The sequence below is a fragment of the Vidua macroura genome, chromosome 4, assembly GCF_024509145.1.
Source record: "Vidua macroura isolate BioBank_ID:100142 chromosome 4, ASM2450914v1, whole genome shotgun sequence".
NCBI classification, from domain to species: Eukaryota; Metazoa; Chordata; class Aves; order Passeriformes; family Viduidae; genus Vidua; species Vidua macroura.
This window is the reverse complement of record NC_071574.1, coordinates 3,997,078-4,017,147: the sequence shown is the minus strand read 5'-3', so window position 1 is coordinate 4,017,147 and position 20,070 is coordinate 3,997,078. Positions and strand designations below refer to the sequence as shown.

The 20,070-nt window shown below is 40.2% G+C and overlaps 1 protein-coding gene across 4 annotated transcripts; it reads left to right on the top strand.

Annotated features, from left to right (window-relative positions):
• The first annotated feature begins 5,391 nt into the window (after positions 1-5,391).
• Positions 5,392-19,983, top strand: SPARCL1 (SPARC like 1). Of its 4 annotated transcripts, XM_053975624.1 has the most exons (11): positions 9,070-9,153; positions 10,405-10,534; positions 11,384-11,430; positions 11,779-11,822; positions 11,990-12,924; positions 13,616-13,685; positions 14,330-14,457; positions 15,014-15,134; positions 15,897-16,033; positions 16,490-16,638; positions 17,547-19,983. In XM_053975624.1, exons 2-11 carry the CDS (start codon positions 10,496-10,498, stop codon positions 17,725-17,727), a joined length of 1,851 nt encoding a protein of 616 aa, XP_053831599.1. In that variant the 5' UTR covers positions 9,070-9,153; positions 10,405-10,495; the 3' UTR covers positions 17,728-19,983. The 4 variants fall into 4 exon arrangements, with proteins under 4 accessions (XP_053831597.1, XP_053831596.1, XP_053831599.1 ...); XM_053975622.1 differs by lacking the exons at positions 10,405-10,534; positions 11,384-11,430 and adding an exon at positions 5,392-5,936 and having other exon boundaries at positions 9,036-9,153; positions 11,779-12,924; positions 17,547-17,695; positions 18,231-19,983; XM_053975621.1 differs by lacking the exons at positions 10,405-10,534; positions 11,384-11,430 and adding an exon at positions 5,392-5,936 and having other exon boundaries at positions 9,036-9,153; positions 11,779-12,924.
• Positions 19,984-20,070: the final 87 nt, after the last annotated feature.

Here is a 20,070-nt window from a genome sequence, read left to right as displayed (position 1 = left end):
TGGCACTCCATGCTAAGACGATGCCGTTCCTGAAATAACAAGGAACAGATTAATTGTGGTGTTTCACAATCCTTGTCTCCTTATGGACCAAGGCTTTGCTGCTTGTCACAGAATCACTGAGGTTGGAAAAGACCTTAGCAATCATCGAGTCCAACCCACAACCAAACACCACTATGCCAACCAGGCCATGGCACTGAGCACCACACCCATTCTTTTCATATACAGCTCCAGTGATGGTGACTCCACCATGTCCCTGGGCAGCCCACTCCAATGTCCAATCACCCTTTCTTGTGAAGAAATTCTTCCTAATTTCCAACCTAAACCTCCCCTGGCACAGCTGGAGTCAGTGTCTTCTTGTCCTGACACTGGGGGAGAGGAGACTGACCCCCACTTGGCTATACTCTCCTTTCAGGCAGTTGTACTGATAGGGTTTTCCTTGAGCCTCCTTTTTTTCCAGGCTAAACACCCCCAGCTCCCTAAGCCATTCCTCAACAGACTTGTGCTCCAGACCCTTCGCTAGATTCATTGCCCTTCTGTCATCACCAAAGATCACAGCACTCACTAAATAAACAGCCTTGACAAACTCCTTTGTGTGTATTGACACGCTTTTTACATCAGATTCCCCATCACAAGTGGACTTGGCTTTTTCCCCCCACTTATATTTGCTTCATGGTGCTCCCAAACAGCTGCAGAGCCGCTTCACAGGGCAGTCAGGTTGGAAATCCAATGAAATGGCACCCATGCATAATATAAAACTTGTTTTTCCCCTACCCAAAGATTTAAGCCCACCTACACAGGCAGTTTTAAGCCAAGTGCTCAGCAGAACATCAGAAACAAGGCAGATGAGCCACAGTGAGCAGTCCCTGCTGCGTTACGCTTCCCCGAAAGCCTCTAGCCGTGCTGTGCTTCTGAAATGATTAAGTGAAATAACAACCTGCTCTTGAGAGGCACGTGGAGATGGCACAACTTGCACGATGTGTTTTCAGCAGAATTGCTCTTAAAATTCTCACGCTGAACTTCATCTCTTTGGCTCATTATTAAAGCAAATGCACACTACAACAATAAAAATAAAGAACACCTCTGCAGCCCCAAAGAACAGAAGACAGGTATAGATAAGGTCTTTTCAGGTTTGAGCCCTGTCTACCTCTTGCTAGCTTAAGGACTCTTCCTGCTCATTTTCATTCCTCTTTTTAAGAATTTGGTCAAGAAAATAGTTTGAACAATATAGACCATTAGCTGAGTCTGTCTGGCTGAAGGGCAAAAATAGCCATCTTTCAGTCTGAGCTTTAAAATAGCTCCTCCCCAACGGGACTCAAATGTTCCCTAGCTGGGCAAGATGTTTATTTCTCTCCCTCCTTTTTAAACATATAATTTCAACCTATGCAGGCACTGTGGTCAAGCATGACACAGTCCAGAGCAGCAGCTCTCAGGGGAGAGGGACGAGAGTCTCTAACACCCTGACTGCATCACAGACAAAGCCTGATATAGCAGCAGCACAGGGGCAGCCGTGCTGGAGCCTCAGCCCCGTTTGGAGTTGCTTTCTGCATGCCAGGAAGAGTGAATCATTCCATACATCCAGGGAATAGGAGCTCTGCCTGGCACTTCTTGTCTTCCCAGGCATCATGAAAATCACAGACAGAATTGCGTCCAGTACAGCATTTCATGCTGTAGAATAAGAAATAAAAAGCCACAACAGGGTTTTGACTAACTGAGATTGCTGAAGGGTTGGAAAACTCAGTGTAATAAAGTAAAGGAATTGTAATGTGGAAGTAGGCAGAACTACTGCTGTATGGAATAAAACACTGGTGATGGAGGGCTCCTGGATTAGAGCAAAAGATAAATTGCAACCACACAGTCTCTATTCAAGAGAACCTGATTTTAGATGCAGAACTGACCAAGTAGCAGGCCACAAAAAGAACACATAGGAAGACCTTTAACTTCGTGTCTCTGTGATTTTTTAAAAGTTTTTAATGATAAGCCACACTTCGTGAGATTTTTCACTAAAAAGCTCTTGGGAGATAACTCAGTTTCAATATACTCACCAGCAGTTCATATGCATTTATTATTATGCTCCAGAGATGCTTGCTAATCTCAAAAGGACTCCAGGCACTGCCTTTGGAGTCAAAAAAGACGGTAGAGAAGGGCAGCCTTTAGAGTCAAAAAAGCTGTGCCAAAAATTCATTTTCCAGGGTATAAAAAACTTCATTCCAAATTCAGCACAAGGAGCCTCCAGAAGGAAGTCAAGCTTTCTTTCTTCTGAGGAAAGAAAAAAAGAGTAATGTAGTAATATTACTTAGTCCAGAGATTATAACTTATATTTGTCTATGTACATATCTATATATTATATTTACTATAATTATCAGTGATTTATTTTTGGTAGATAAGTTAATTTAGAAAGAAATGCATGCAAAAATACTTGGGCAAACTTCCTGGGCAGAATCTCTATTATAAGATACCTAAAGAGCCACAACTGATGTTCTCCTGCCTCCCCAAAAATAAGGCATAGAAGGCCCCCCACCTCCAGTATTCCTTTGGTGTGGCACAACTGAACAGCACTGGTCAGAGGAATCAGCTCCCTCCTATCCCCAGCACTGTCTCCAAACAGTTTTTCTACCTTTCTCAAGAAAACTAAACTCCCCATGAAATGCCTCTATGGTCCACATGAACCCTCTAAATTATTTCCAGTAGGAAAGGACAAGCAGTACTTGCCAACATTTCCAATGGGAGTTGCTACAGGCTGTGATCTTTTGAGAATCTAAATAATTCACACAATCATCAGTTCATGAAAGGCTTCAGATGCACCTTTTGTTAAGGAAGTTATACCGAGATTTCCCTAAATTTCTTGATCACTTAATTAATGGCTAAGAGGCAACCAGGGATGTGCTCAGAGCCCTCTCAACACCACCTGGCAGACTGTGATCTTTGCCACCTGGAATTCCGCAGCGCACACACATCAACACTGACTGCAATCAGACTCAAACTGTTTCATGTCTATCTGTTGTTTTGTGTTGTTTTGCTGGTTTTTTTCCTCTGTAGTAAAAAGAGAAAACACATAGACACACAGCTAGGTATTACATCATTGATATAATAGCCAGTATACATGTACATATACAAATAGATACAGTTTCTGTATCTACGCTAAAACACTTGAGTTCCACCTTGCTTACACTTTTTCATTTTGGGGTAAAGCATATTTGATGGAACAGCCAAACTTTATTTGTAAATTAGAATGAGCACTGATGTTAAAATTTACTTTTCATTTGAAAAAGCTGGAAGTTGATCCCTGGCACGTGGTCTGGAGGCCAATGGCTCAACACCACTCTCTTGTGGGCAGAGATATGAACCCTCTGGCAGGACTGAGCATGCAGAAGTGCAGACAGCTCCAATAAAAACAAATGTCTTTTGAGCCTAATTCCATCTCCCCCACAGTCAGTTAGACCCACAGATCTTTGCTGCATTTCTTTACAGGCACATTAATAAATATAAGGTAAAATCCTCTGAGGTTTTGCTCTTCTTCCTTTGTTTAAAGTGTCTGTTTAGCAGCTGCCACAGTGAGACAGATAAAACAAACTTTTCCACCTCTCTCTACTCATCTGTCTTCTTTCTTCTATGTTTTATCTTTATTGTTTGCTGCATATCCTCCCTTTCACTTAACTCAGCAACTGCTTGCCTCCCCTCTTCCCCCCATACTTCACCTTGATGGCACAGCACCTCTTTCTGGTAAGAGAATTACTAATCCACCACTGAAAAGGTTTCCAAAAAGCACACTGCCTGACACAGAGCTGAGGACAAGAGCACTAGGAGTGATGGCTCCAAGACAAGCCCTCCCAGTGACATCAGAAAACAGCCAGAGATCTTCTCAGCTGAAGCATTTTGTCATCAAAAGCAAAGCTAGAAAATTTTGCTTAATGACGTGTTTTGTAAATATGTAAATATAATGAAGTATTTTGTAAATATGTAACTCTGATAAACAATGTATAATCCCTCAATATCCTCAAAACCAAAATGTTTCCTCCCCACTGTCCTGTAAGTCCCAAGAAATCTGTTCAAACACAGAATCAAGCAAAACCTACAAATCACATACAGTTTTCCAATAATAACCTTCAATCTCCTACAAATTTCTGCTTCAAGTTTCTGCACAGTTCTTCAGTCTGGCACTTTTTTTCTGTGAATTAAGAACTTCAAGGCGAGGTTAATAGCCATTATCAGAAAATCTTATGACAAAAAGAGTTAATATTTAGCTACCATAAAATTAACATTTTTGTACTTGTCCTAATTTTTGGGTTGCCACCTGAGCAGTTTTCGTTTATTGGCTGAGAGTCCATCCATATCTCAAACATTGAAAAAATCACAGCAAAGCCACTTATCTTTGATAACCCAGCGAAGCTAATCTGATGGTACAGCACAGCACAAAGAGTTGTGAATAGATAAAACCAATCATCTTTTCAGCATGCACAACAAAAGAAAAAACAAATGTGAAGTTCCAAAATATGCCCATTCCTTTCAGACACCGACTGGCTGACAGACAAGCAGAATTTCAACTCCAATAGGCATGAATTAGTTTCCAGGCAAAGAAGCAGAGATAAAAGGGAAAAGGATTTAAAGAATTTCTCATGGGCTTTTGTCAAAGGGGTTTTTTTTTCTGCTTGGTCTACAGAGTGAGGGCTCAGCTCTGATTTCAGGCTCTTTCATTTTTTAAAAAATTTTTTTTTATTAGCTATAAACTTCACAGTTTGCCACATAAAGCATGGTCAATTTTTGTACATTTCTCACTGTATTTTGTCTAATCAACACCCAGTGTCTATTACCTTTTTGGGTGAACAGAAGAGAAGCCAGTAAAACTGTAACTTTAAAAAGAACCAATTAAAATATTATCTAAAGTGACTGAATTTCAGCATTTGCATTACAGTCCTTACCATTCACGCACTTAATTTCATATTGCTTCAACCTCTCTTCCAGTCATGTCAACACAATATGCAAAGTGTCCTCTTTAGGAAGAGAGGATATTGTCAGAATGGGGAATTTGAGACTGGATCTGCTGCCTTTATCACTGGAAGTGCCTTTGCTCTTACATTGGCACATCCCCTCCACTATTTCTGGACAACCTCCCGGAAATTATTCCAGTTCAGGTGGAGCATTTTATGGAATAATGAGATGAAAAAAAAAACCAAAAAAAAAAAACCAAAAAAAAACCAACAACTTATTAATGCTTTCAGAACCAGAAGCCACAAAGCCTCTGCTGCAGAGGCTCATGGAGGTTTCCACTCTCCTCATCAGCTCGTTCTGTGTTGTCGCTATGGCAGACAGGCAGCACAGCCATGGCAACAGCTTCCAAAGAGCAAACTCCTCAGAGTTATGCAAGAGCCTCCAACCAATACTGGGTTTTACGTACCTAATTTAGAGTTTCTACCTTTTTGCAGGCTTACACGCACCACGTGCAGCATACTGAAACAACACCGGGCAGCTCAGCAGGGACTGGCATCCCTACGTTCCATTTTCCCCCAGCCAACAGTGTGGCTGCCCCAGCAGATCCCTTGGTTCAGCTCTTCTGGGAGCAGCTGATGCAGCAGAAACTCTTGCACCCACTCCCTTTGGCTCCCCTCCCTGCAAAGCACTAAATATGTCTTTCCCACGCGGCCGCTGAGCTCCACTGGCCCAGAGCCCATGAGCACTAAATTGTCTTTCTGATTCAATTAATCCAGCAGAATTCCACCAGCCCATTGCCCCCCACCTCGTCCCATGGAAGCCTAGGATTCCACCAAGACTCAAAGAGTACCATCCTCCTTCACTGACACTTGCAGCACAAGACACTTGCTGAGAGGGTCTGTTCCAGACACCAAAACATATCTCAGGAAAAACAGCAACATTTTGCAAGGCTCAAGGACTTCCAGTACATCAGTGGCAGGCCAAGAAGGAGCAACTCTTCTACTGCTATGGTACTGTTTCTTCTTTATTCTTAATTAAAACTTTAGAATGCTTTATATCTAACCCTCTGCAACTTTTTCCTACTTACTGCAAAAGCTTTCATACAGTGTTATCTGTTTTAAGGATAACACATTTCAGATGTTTATGTCTAGAACAGAAAATGTCCTGTGTAAGAGAAAATAATGTGTAGTTACTGTGTTGAGGAAGACAATCCTTATCTTACCACTGGAATAATTATTTTTCAATGTGATCCTGCAAAACAATAAAGCATTATGGCCAACAAGAGCCAAGAAAAGCACACACCTGCTTTGGAACCGTATAGTGGTCCAGCTGAAAGCCACGGTGCGACCTAATTTCCCAACACTTCAACAGACTCTTGAAATACCAGTTTAGGAATTAGTCCAATAGACAAAGCCAAAAAAACAGATTCACCTTCTTTTCTCATATTGGAGAAGAAAGAGAGAGAAACACTGGCTGGTCTTGGAGGAACCTTTCAAAAATGTGTTGGTAGACCTAGTGAAAACATGTGCCAAACAAGAGTCCCTGAAAGAAACGTAGGATCTGGGAGAGGACAAAACCCACCTACTAATACCAAAATAATTCTGCCTAATAAGTAAGTCTCATTTTGATCCTCATCAAATTAAATCAAAGCAGCTCATTGTGACTTGATCTGGTCTTAAATTACAGACAGCTCTGGTTAAAAAAAAAAAAAAAAAAAAAAAGGCAAAAAACAAACCCAAAAAACCAAAACTCTAAAAAGTCAAGATCTAGAAAGATCTAAACAAGTAGAAAATAAAATTAAATAGTAGAAAGGAAACAAAAGAGATTAAACAATTACAGTAAGTTAATGTGAATGGTTTATTAAAAATTGGTTTTACTTGTCCTAAAATACTTTTGGTTTGGTTTTGATCTTTTTGCACTTATGCCTGGAAGGCTTCATGCAAGTCCTTATGCAAGGACTTATGCCCAATGGCTTTTGCAGCTGTAAAACTGGCAGCATCAGAGGGATCAATTCTCATGATCAGCTATTTACTGGTACAGAATGAGTGAAATAGTTTTAATGCTTCAATTTTTTTTTTCTTACTGTGATCTCTTTTTTTTACTCGGATTAGAAATTTGCCTCAAAAACTGCCTTTCAGTTTTATGTGTGTGCACACATGAACCAGTTTCTACATGCATAATGTGCTCATGCTCTCACAAGGGCTTTTGAAACGTCTGGAAACAGTAATGTGCTGTACCAGTTGTAATTTAAAAGTATAACACTTATACTTTTATTTAAAATTCATGTCATTGATTAGTATTTCAAGTGACTGCTGACACTATTAGAATAGTAGCCTCCTTGCCATGCAAACCCAGTACCCCTAGTTAGCATTGCTTGCTCAATAACCCAAGATGAAGTATTGTTAAATTACTCATTTCTTGGTCAAAAACCCCATTTACCCCAAGAGATTTTCCTATTCACCTTTTGGCTAAGTCTTCCTACAGATTCTCCTGTAGAGTATAATGATTTCATTTTAACAGGGAGATGTCTCCCTGCTCATATTTTTTAAAAAAAGCTTCTTGTGTAATCATTCCTTTCTGACAGTTCTATTAAACTTATGTGTTACAAAAGCTTGCTTTTAAAAATTCTCTTTTTAGGACATATTTGGAAATTAAAGCAAGAATGAAGTGCCTTCCCACTTAGTGTAAAAAATATAATCTCACAATCCATCATAGGACACTCCAATCAGTTTGGTCAGGCTTCCCTAATAATTTAATATTTATTCAGGACCAAATACTTAATTCAAGACTTATACTTCATATGGGCTGCTGTGGGCTTGCTGTTAAAAAGAAAAGAAAATACAAAAGCCCTGTCCTGCCACCTTAACTCAGATGTATTCCAACTAGTTTTTGATTATTTGAGCAAAGGTGGTAGGGGCAACTTTTACAGACAGAGACAAGCCAAATTAGAAAATTGCTATTATAAATAAAACACAACACGGAGAATTTTTCATTTATAACTCTCAAACTAGTTTACCAAAACAAATATGACAAATGAGAGTTTTAAAAAAGGAAACTCAGCTAGTGACATGCCCAGGTCTGTATTGCTCACCAGCAACATAAAGAAATGGAAATCAAGCCTACCTAACATTCAAATCCTCCTTTCCTCAGACACTTGCCAGGCCTTCAAAAAGCACAGTATGCAGTTTTTAGGGCTTTACATGAAATTGGATTATTGCCCTGCATTTATAACAAGTTGTCTGCATAATTCTCAGTCTAACCACACTTGCCTTGATCTGAAGTGACTGCCCATATCCAGCCCAGTGAGGCATTTTGCATACGCTCATTATTGGCTTTTGTTGTATTCTGCCTTTCCCTCTGAAAACATCTTAGACAACTAACTGTGAATGCCAGAGAGATAATGGATAATTAGTCAAGAGGTAATTTGGAGACTAACTGCGAGGAAAAATGGATTGCATACTAGATATGGCCCACTAATGAATATTTTGATCTTCGTTAAGGGAAAGATAATGACATTGAACAATGTTTAACAGAGGGATCTTCCAAAAGCATACACTTGGGTGGCAATTTCCAAGAGAACAGAGCAGGACTGCATCCAAAGCAGGACTGCACCCAGTCTTCAAGCAGCCTGGGCAGCGCTTCTGAGCTTGGAGACCTGCTGAGCAGAATTTCACCACTTAATTCTTCCTAGCAGACACAGAGGGGAGCAGCCAAGAGACACCTCAGCCGTAGAGGTGCCACAAGCAGGCACTGCCTCAGAGTTCAATAAAAGAGGCATTTTTCACAAAGTAGTATCTTATAGGGGTGGATAAATACTTACAACTATTTGTAAGTATTTAAATACTTAACCTATGTCCATTCACAGCTCTGCCTCTCAGTAACACCCACTGGAGTTTGTGAACACAGCCTATAGCTTAATCACAGTCAAAGAACTGAGACTAAAGTGTCCTCTAATTAAGCTGGTCTCAAATCTGAGTTTACAGGACACTGCATAACAATTTTATGGGTCTCTAGACTTAAGTTACAGCAGCCACCACATTGCTTCCACCAGTAATTTCTAGGTCATTATACCCAAATTCTAACTTGTTTTGTTTTCATGTTTCTTGCAGAAAGGAAACCACTAAGCCCTACCCCTGTACCATTAACTATTGTCCTCTACAAGATCTGGAAAACATGAAGGCTGTAGCCCTCTTCATTTGTCTTGTAGGACCAGTTTTTGCTATTCCAGTAAGTCCTCACCATGCTATTATTATCAGGCACTTTATTTCCCATTCTGAGAATATTCTATGCTTATGGATGTGCAGATATTCATAGATTTGTCTTTTTTAGACCCACCCTGTAAACCACAAGCTCAGAACTCATATATGGAAAATTCCAGGAAAGGTACTCTTCTTGTTCTTTAAACAAAAGGAAGTAACTTACATTATTCATCTTAAATATAAAAACGTATTACCACATATATACTGGTTGGCAAATTGATTTATGTTAAAAAACTTTATGCCCTCTCACCTCAAGAATTAGTGCCAAGTATCTCATGCCTTGCATATTAACAATTGCAAACAGGACAAAATCTAAATCTCAAAATGGAAGTTTCACTTATTGACAAAATTACCTTAAATGAATCCCCACATATCATCATTACCCATATTTGTACAAGAAATAAGCTCCGGTGACAGTCAAAATTGTTGTTACCACAGCTCCAGTATAGAAGGAGGATGAAATCTTCAATTTATCACACCAGAGTCTCAAATATGCAGTCTCAAATATGTAAGAATTTTAGCCACCATATGTTTCATTATTCATGGTGCAGAGCAGTAGGCACAGCTTATCCTGGCAGAGTATTCTGTGGCTGACAGGCCAGATGCCCTGATGGCAATGAGACAGAGGATTTCACCAGCCCTCCCTGTGCCACATATGTGTGCTAATGATGGAGCCCACAGTTTTGTATTCATGACTGAACCAAATAAAAATTCCTTTTTATTGCACTGTCCTGGTGAGCCTTTGTGAATCAGACACAATGGATCTTTTCTCCAAGCCACTGGGTGTTTCAGAACTACTAAACTTAGATCATGCTCTGTAGTAAGAGATTCAAAATCCCAACTCTTATGCTAACCATTTTTTAAATTTTTAGTTTTAAACTATATCCCACTCTGTACAGCTTTCCAGATACATTTCATATCAATCTGGATCATGCTCTGCACTACGAAAACAAAAAATTAACTTTTCCTAATGAAGTAACCAGCAGAGGAAATGGTATAAAGATTAGTTTGCAGACTACAGCTGTCTACCAGAAATAACACATGTAAGACACTTGCATCAAAACAAAACCTTGCAACAGCCAATGAATCATCAGTTCCAAGTGTGTGCATCATCTATCAAAGGCCAGTTCTCCCCCACAGTATCTAATCACAGATAGTGACTAAAATTTGCCCAAGTTCCTTCACGAGCACCTGAGTTCTAAAAGCTGATTTTTCCCAGGGGACAAAGGTATAACAGAAAGCAGCATCTGGAAGCTGTATCCAGGCTCATCTCTGCAGAACTGGTGCAGGACAAGGCTTCCTGTCGAGACATGAGCCAAATCTTTCTCAAACTGCTGCTTCAAACACAGGTACCCACAACAGAAAATCTTAAAGACTGTTTAGCCTTGTGTTTTCTGAATCTGTAGAACTTTGAAAAAGCTCCACAGTGGATTTCTGTTAGATTGGAGCAAACATACAATCTTCCCCTGAAAAAGTCAGATTTGGAGTTGATACAGTGAATATAGTTCCCAGTACTATTTCCACATCAGCAAGGACACTGGGCAAAAGAAAAAATTGTAAAACATTAAGATACCACTTTGACATTAGGAAACAGGATATAGCTGATTTACAATAATCAAATTAATATTTCCAATCCTACCTTTAAAAATAAAATAAATATAAGCATTTGTGAGTAGAATGCTTATTTCCAAGCAGTCAAACTAAAGGAAAAAGCTATTCCAGCAACTTGGATGGACCAAGTGAGAAGGACCATTCTTCCCAAATAAAATCCCCCAAAAGCTTTCAGAAATATCAGCATCGGGTGCTATATGGTTGTAAGCAATAAGGAACACTGAACATCCATACGTGTTGTTCAGAAACATACACAGCAGCAGAAAGGTAATTACTTCAGCAAGACCTGACAGTCCTTTTAGTACCTGCTTTCTCCTCAAGCATTTGAATCATTTCCACTGAAGGTACTACTTTTGCTATTGGCTTGACAGATTAAGAAAAAAAAAAAGACATTCAAATATCTATTGTTCTTATAATTGTCACCACACACAATAGTTCCTGGTGACTTCAGCCAGGAAGTAACGATATATCGGACTCAAAGTAGATTTATATATGGATTATAAAATCAATGCAGGGCACTTCTCGGGAATTACTACCATGACACCTTGTGAAAGGTACTTTCTCTTCACCTGCTCCTCTTTTCCCAGGTCCCTCATTTTTCCCTTATCTGTGCAGAAAGTTGTGTTTCCCTGAGGTAAGTGATAATTACTGCAGCCTACAGATATCTGTGGTTATAACTAAAATACTAATTAAGCATTTTGAGATTTCACAAGACACCCATATGCATCTGTCTCTGAAACAGAGTTGCACAGACCTCTCCAGAAACTACATCAATAAAAGAAGGGACAGATAAACAGATTTTCTGAGAAAGAGAAGGCAGATCAGCTGTGAATGTCATGCTCTGGGCTAGTTTGAGAGGAGCACATACAAAGAAAACAAATTAAGCCAGTGCCATGCTTTGCAATACAAGGCAAAAACAACACCACATCAGCTTCAAATAAATCCTGATATTTATTAATCTATTATTTTAATTTTTTTTAAGAGTGAATATATTCATTCTGAAGCCTCAAAGGAAGAGAACACAGGGTATGTAGACAAGGGTGATTTGCTGCTTACTCCCAGAAACTTAAAACCAGGCTCTGAAGACAGGGATGAGCCCCAGACCATTAGGAAACAAGGAAGAACTGGGAGCGAGCATCAAGTGAAAAACAGCCTGAAAAGCATCGATTTCCTTGTACTGCACAATAAACTAGGTTTGGCTTCTGATAACCAGGACAGTGACTCTGGGAGCAGCAGCAGAGAACAGTCCAGCTCTGAGCACGACCAGCTCAGGAAGCATGAGAAACACGGGAACACGGCAAACCGACACCTTCCAGGCCATGCAGAACACCCACTGGGCGCTTTCAGCCTTCATCATGAGCATAACATGTGGAAATATAACAAAAATGCTGTTGGCCTGTCCAAAAAAAACAGTGAAAGCGATGAAGAAGAAAGCATGGAAGAAGAGGATGAGAAATGGGATGAAGAAACTGATTACAGAGACACAAAGCACAAAGACCATCAGACACGTCAAGGTGACCAATACAAAAGACAGCAACATGAGAACAGCATGCAATTAGATGAACTCCTGAGAGATTCCAGCCAACCAACCTGGAAAACCAAGAGACACAGCAAGAAATTTGACCTAGAGGAAGAAGAGAGGGAAAACAGGAAGAAGTCCTATAAAGAAGAAATCCCCCTCTCTCAAAAAACCCGTAATGAATATCAGGATGGCAAACAGCAAAATCAAGAGAGAAAATACAATATTCAAGTGAACTATCAGAGTGATCATGACACAGTGGTGAAAATAAAAGATAGGGAAGACAGTAATGATGATGACGGTCACGACAGTGGTGACATTGATGGTGAGGAGTATCTCAGCAATACCTGGAAAGAAACAGCCTATGAGGAAGAGGAGAGAATCCAGAGTAACGACCAGGAGAACACCAGTACTGAGTCTGAAGGGGAAGGAACCACTGAGGATGACACTGCAGTTCGCAAAGAGACTGAGGATTACCAAATTGTCAAGATTAAAGACCTTGCTCCCTCTGAACAAGATGATCATGAGCCACCTGATTCTGACAACAAGCAGCAACTGAAAATGAGTAGCTCCATTCAGAACATGAATTCAATGGACAGTGAAGATAAGGTAAATTATCTTTAAAATAAAACTTGAATACTACAAAAAGGGGGAGAGGGACTAGTTCCAAATTTAAATTCTTGATGATTGAAATGACCTGTTGGAGAAAAACAGGTGACTTCTTAATATGCAGAAGTCTCACCTCCCCTTATATTCACTATTCCTCTGGTTCATGCTGTGTCACTGCACCCAGAGCATTTAGGTGAATTGGATCAGAAAGGACGTGAACACCATTCGCAGAAGAGCTCCAGACCCAGTGGGCTGTGTAATGAAACACACAAATAAATACAGATACACAGATGCAAAGCCTGAAACCCAGTCTCTAGCTTACTAGGCCAGCCTGTTCACTCATCTCTCACAAAGATTTTAAATGCTACTACACAAAAGTGAACAGCTTGGAAAGGCAGGACTAGAATCCATAGAATAATTATAAGAAATTCAGGCCTTACTGAGCTCCCATTTCTCTCTCTCTCTCCACCTCCTACTCTATTTTTTTCCCAAATAACAAGAGCATGGTAATACTACCAGAGGCTTTATGCTCTTCTCACAGATTTTGCATAGCAACCTCTCTCTGCTGAAAACAGAACAAACTGTGCCTCAGTCAGCTCTGTATTTGGACCTGAAAACAAATTAGTCCAAGTATTTTTTTTCTTCCCAAGATTTACCACAACTTTCTGTTTATGCCTCTGTGACTGTGCAGGTTAAGATTACAAACAGTTCCCGTGGTGAGATGGAAAGTGTCAGCAACAGGAATGAGCAGGCTCTCCTTGGTAAGCCCCAAGCAAAGCTGTCATGTAACTCCCAACTCTCTGCAGATGGGCAATCTGCTGGTCTGCATTTCTTTTCTGCCTTTTGCAGCACAGGATTTCACATGACTGAACTGTGTTTGTACCTAATCCTCTGTTCCCAGACAATCCCTTTCATACTCCCTTGGACTTAGTAATTTGTTAGTGAAAAACATTTGTAGGCAGTGCACAAATTTTTGTGTCAGACAGAAATGGGGATTACCTTGCATTGAGAGCTTTCAGTTTCAGAACAGCAGCTGGAATTCAAGTAGGAGTGGGACAAAGGCCAGTGCTTGATTCAGCAAAGACAGATGGGATATGTTTCACCAAAAGAAGCTGGAAGTGAACATCAAACAGAACAAACAGCTTTTTCTAGGGGAAAAAAAAATTATTTCCCCATCCAATACAAACCGGGTACTGCTAGGAGTTTCATAAAAATCCTCATTTAAAGTTTGGCTTGTTTTATTCAATACAAAATCCAGCTTCGTAACAAACTTAAAAATGCAAACTTAAAAATACATTTGAACTTCTTGATGAATACTGGGCTGTGTTTTGCTTTTGCTCTCAGAAGTATCTGACAAACACTTGGCTTTATCCCATCACCCCTAATAGTCCCTCTTTCCTGCTAGGACTGCCAGACAGGTGTCGGAACTTCCACTGCAAAAGAGGCAAAGTCTGTCATGCAGACAAACAAGGGGAACCCCACTGCATTTGCCAAGATCCTGCTGCTTGCCCTCCCACCGAAGACTATGAGCATGTGAGTATTTCACCAAGTGCACAGGACTGGGAAAAGCCACCTAAAGTGTTCACAAGGTAACATATTCCCCTGCTATTATTTAGCATGGTTCTATAGCCTAAAAAGCATGCAAATGAGTTTGAGTGATTCCAGTAATTGAAAAATTAAGTATAAAGCACCCAAACTTACTAAGTGTGGTTTGAGAGCAATATGAACCCACGTAACTACAGTAACTGACTTGCTTCACTCAGTCTCAGGGATTGTAGCTTGCTAAAAATTCTATGTATCCATTTGGTATTTTAGAGCACCTGCTGAGTACACATCCAGTGAAATAATCCCACAGCATCTCAGAGGCTATATCACAACCATAAAATTAAACTGAAGTGTTGCATAACTGGGCAAACAAGTACAGACAACTAGTCCTCATGCGGGCATACAACAACTACTAATTCCAATACTTCTGATCACATGTAGTCCCTGAGGTATTCACCACATGATGCTTTTATTACTGTAATGCCTCTGAGTGACAAGGATTTTTCTCAACACAGTGGTGGGGTGATGGTTTTCCTTCCTCTAGGTTTGTGGTACAGATAACAAGACTTATGACGGCACATGTCAACTCTTTGGTACCAAATGTCAACTGGAAGGGACAAAAATAGGACGCCAGCTGCACCTAGACTATATGGGCTCCTGCAAACGTAAGCTTGTTTTCCTTTGAAGAACTGAAGAAAGAGCCAGTAGCCTTAACCCATCTGCCAGCCCTAAATTACCCTTCTTCCTGTAATCTGTCACTTGTGCATCCATTATCTGCTAATTAAGGCCTTCAAAACCCTAAACATGTTTAAAAAGTATCTGAAACCTAGACATCTCTCCTGTGCTTACACAAATTTGTTGTTGACCTTATCTTCCCCCTGCACTGTCTTATATGCTCCTATTGCTATAGCCTCTGAAGATTTTTGTAAATCCTTGACCAGAAAAACAGTGTTTACAGAGAGCTAATAAATGAACATGTCCATCTCAAACCCCCATGGAAAACAAAAAACCAGAAAACATCAACCAAACTTAGATGCCAAATGCAGAAGTCAGGATCTAAAAGCCAGAACTGATTTCCAACCTCTTTGACTGCTGCATATGGTAGAAGGAAAGTGCATTCCTAGCCAGAATATTCCTTTGCTGTCAAAAACTCTGCTTTCATGCAACTGACTGATTAGAGCTTCACTGCACAACTATGCTCAAAAGCTGCACAGATATAAAAAGGCTGTGGCTTGCACAACTGGTTAAGCACGTGCACTAAAAAAATTGTAGATTTATAATTGAACACATTAGGTGCATTCAAAATTTTATGTATTAGCAGCTCCATCAATTCTAATTTTTACTGGAAGTAGATCTCAAATCTCAGAAATGCTCGAATGGGGACTTAACAGATGACTTGTTAACAAAAGCTTTTCTCTTTGGCACAGACATCCCTCCCTGTACTGATTATGAAGTGGATCAGTTTCCCCTCCGGATGCGGGACTGGCTTAAGAACATCCTTATTCAATACTACGAACGTGACCTGAGCACTTCTGGGATTCTAACCGAAAAGCAAAGGAATAAGGTCAGCAATCCTTTTCAAATAAGATCATGCAGTTACATGGACTAGCCCAGAACATCTCATACAAAATGGCATGAAGTAGATGACTTCTGAGATGGCTTATTTCCCACCAAAACATGCGTTGCTTGCCTCAGGACAGAAGATGTGATAAAACTGGTTTAATCTCCTAACAAGCTGAGGCTACTTCCCCCCTTAGCTGAGTCTGACAAGCCACAAGAATTCCACCTCCTTTCTAGCTACTGCCAAAGATGACATAGACAGCAGCAAAATTGTCCTGGACTACCTAAGGCAAGCTTTTCATGCTGCATATGGTCACCAACACTAAAACACATTTCCCTAGGGGTATTTTATTAACAAGTTTCATTTCTCCAAAACATATTCTTGCCAGACAGCTCTCTTCAGGACAGATCTTCAACCCAAAAAAAAAAAAAAACCTAACAATTTCTGTGTTGAGTTCAGGTAAAAAAGATCTACCAGAATGACAAGCGCCTTGTGGCTGGTGACCACCCGGTTGAGCTGCTCCTGCATGACTTTGAGAAAAATTACCACATGTATGTGTATCCTGTGCACTGGCAGTTTCACCAGCTTGATCAGCACCCTGTTGACAGGTAAAAAAAATATCTGTGGTTCAGTTCTGATTTGCTGATTAAACTCAGGCTGTTTTACTTTTCTAAACACCTCAAGGGATTCTCTACATACAGAACCAGTTCCTTAGCTGTTAGAAGCCAGTGTCACTCCCTCTCCAACACAGAACTTTTTCCCTCATTGTTTTCCTGATCATATCCTAAGTCAGAATCTGCTATCCTCTTGCCTTGCATGATCATGTATTACACTGTAAGCTCTACAGTGTCCTAATACCTACCAATGCTCTCAGCCAGGAAGAAGTCCTGTTATTACTGAAGCTAAGAGAAACAGGCTAAGTACAAAGGACAGAGCCCTGGCAGCAAAAATCCATTAGTGAGGTATCCACAGTTTTCAGCTAACAGCACAGAGGTCTCTCAGTTTAAGGAGCAGATATAGTCACAGTTCAGAGAAAGCTTCCAGCTTCTGAGAACATAACTCAGATTTCAAGCTTTTGGTCATATCATGCAGTGATGGGATCTTTATTTCCAAGTTCAGACCTTCAATATTCTTAGGACAATCACACCTACTGTTTTAGAACACAGTTAAGCACTTTGCAAGCTTGATATCCTGAGAATTAACAGCAAGACTCCACAAGTGATGAGTTGTGAGCAAGTTGTTCCTTTCAATACCTGTAATTACTACAAAAGTAATACTTGTTCTAGGAAAAAAGATGTTGGCAAATAAACATGCAGCAAAAGCATTTTAGCTCATCAGATATTAGACATCTTTATCATGACCTGGGATATATTCACTACAGAAGCACCATAAAAAAATCCATTGGGGCATCTCTGATAAAGCCATCGTTGTTGTCTTCTAGCATTTTAGATCAGCTTTGATAATCCTGCTGATTTATTAAGGAAATACAGCTCTCCATACCTGCCCTTTCTTTCAGATTATTAACACACTCGGAGCTCGCACCCTTGAGAGCCTCCCTTGTTCCCATGGAACACTGCATAACCCGTTTCTTCCAAGAGTGCGATGGAGACCAGGACAAACTCATCGCTTTGAAGGAATGGTGCCACTGCTTTGGGATTAAGGAAGGTAAGCCCAAAAGAATAGGCAGATGTACCTGACAGAATGTTCCCACCAAGAACATTACTCACACCTCAACAAAAGATCTGAGGCAAAGAAATTGTAAGCAGAAGCCCATGGCTACTGTGCCGAGAGGAAAACAGAACACTAATAACAAGACTGCAAAAGGTCAACAAGGGTTAAAGGTTAACAACATAGCACAGGTTAATCCCAGAAGAGTTATGGGACAGAAGGCATTTGGCCAAACAGGACTGAAGAAATGTGTTCAAAATCCTACTAGCAAGTCCCTAATTTTAAGCAGAGGCTGATTCTAGTCAGAAGTCAGACACACGGAACCTTTGCTCTTCCCAGAATTTTTCAAGCTCTTCTGATGACATTTTACCAGTCATGAAGGACTAAAGCTGCAAGGACTTATCTAAGTACATGTATACTTCTGCCAGTGATTGCTCATTCATAGCATCAGTCACTTTATTGATAGTGATACAGCATAAAAATGTCTCTTTGGCATAAAATGTTAATAATGTTTTCTTCATCTTTGTTGCAGAGGACATAAATGAAAATCTCCTTTTCTGAGCCCGGCTGAACAGACTCCCACTACTGCACTAAAACTGATGAATCCTGCTTACTTCTGTAATTAACAGCTGAACAGCTTTCAAGAAAATGGTGGAATAAGGTTCACTGAATTCTTATCAAACAACCCAAGTGCACAAAATTTCTACATTCATTAACAGCAGAAAAATGTAACTACTTCATAGCTAAAAAAAAAGTGTTTCCCCCCACATGTATCCATGATCTTTCTGAACCAATAAATACTACTAACCTAGTGACTAAGCTGTTCACAAAACTCTTCAGCAGAATTATAGAACGTAGATTTTATCACTCACTGAAATGGGACCTGTTTCCTTTATTTACTGTATTGTCAACTTAACACACTGCATAGAAGTCTCAAATAAAATAGAAGTCTATTGGATATACGGGTATTCTCACAACTTTGTTGAAGAAAATTGTGTTTATTTCACCTCTGCCCATCTTTTGCTCTCATCAAGAGAGGCACAATTCAAGCATAAAAAAAAACCAGGACAGGATGAGATTATTCCTGAATCTCCATAAATTTGTGATTTTAAGGTAAGCACTTCACTGAAAACATTCCAGGCATATTCTGCTTTAAGGAAAAAGCCCAAAATTCTATTCCTACAAAGGATGATCAGCAAACACCTTTCACCAGAACCACGTCACCTCTCCAAAGAAAAGAAGATGGGAGTCAGAAATGCTATTTTGGTAGCTTAAATAGTGGAAGTCCCATCCCCCTCTGCTAATTTGCCCTGGAAGCAGCACAGGCTGATAATCGTAGTCCAACGCCAGGCTGATGCCCTGGGATACAATGAATCAAGCTGTGATTATTTTCAACAAAAGAACTTCTTATACAAACCAGAGATTACTTCCTAGCAGTGGCAGTTTTTTTTTTTCCATAATCCTGACTTGCTGCTCACTTCACATTCTGCAACATTACAAAGCAGTGTGTAAATAACTCAACCTGGATGGCATGTACAAAAGCACATTCTCTATGCAAGTTCCATTTGGAAAAGATCCTTTCTCTGGGACTTCAAATGTCTTGGGGGAGAAAGTAATTTTGACAGCGCTTCTCCAGCCTGGCTGCAGCCTATTGCTTATTTGGTCTTTCTGGTTTTTGTTTAACCCACACAGAGTTGGGTGGCAGAAAACACAGCTCTCAAACTGCAAGTACACTGCCAGTTTACACAGCTGGCCTCAAAAGGTAATGACTTTAACCCACAAATTCCCATTTCTTCAGGAAAAAGAATTTATGCTGTCTCTCAGTTTGCAGCTTCAGTACTCTCAGTATTATCACCTGAGTACTCCTCCAGCATCACTACAGTCAGAGTATCTCCAGTGAAAAATAAACAACAAATACTCTTTCCATAACACATTTCCTCTGCCAAGCCTGTCAATCCTCTAAGGGTTAGTGGGGTTGTTACCAAAAAAACCCTGCCGTTTTTATTAGCTGAGAAGTAAACTAATAACCCAAAACATCTGAAGAAGGCATGATTCATGACATTTTGTGGTTTCCTGATGCAAGACAGGGTATTAAAAACTGTATATAGAGACTGCAGATCCACATCCCCTGACTCTCTAAGAAGGGTGTGCTCTTGTGGATCATGCTTTCAAAACCCAGCTACACTGCTGGGAGTCTACTCTGCATAATGCATCACATCACAGAAGAAATCAGATAGGCAGGAAGAGGTGAGCAAGGGTTGAAAGAAAAATTAATACCTTTTGACATTACCTTTTCCTTTGAAAGGAGCATACTAATAACTCTGCAAGAGTCCCATGGTCTCCTGCATAAACACCCATAACTCCTCCAGGTT

What these genes read in the sequence shown, in the direction of transcription:
- SPARCL1 (XM_053975621.1), top strand. Translation starts at nt 9,100, where the DNA reads ATGAAGGCTGTAGCCCTCTTCATTTGTCTTGTAGGACCAGTTTTTGCT. An exon ending in GACCAGTTTTTGCTATTCCA is followed by an intron (nt 9,154 to 11,778) that starts GTAAGTCCTCAC and finishes ATTTTTTTTAAG; the next exon opens with AGTGAATATATTCATTCTGA. An exon ending in GATCAGCACCCTGTTGACAG is followed by an intron (nt 16,639 to 17,546) that starts GTAAAAAAAATA and finishes CCTTTCTTTCAG; the next exon opens with ATTATTAACACACTCGGAGC.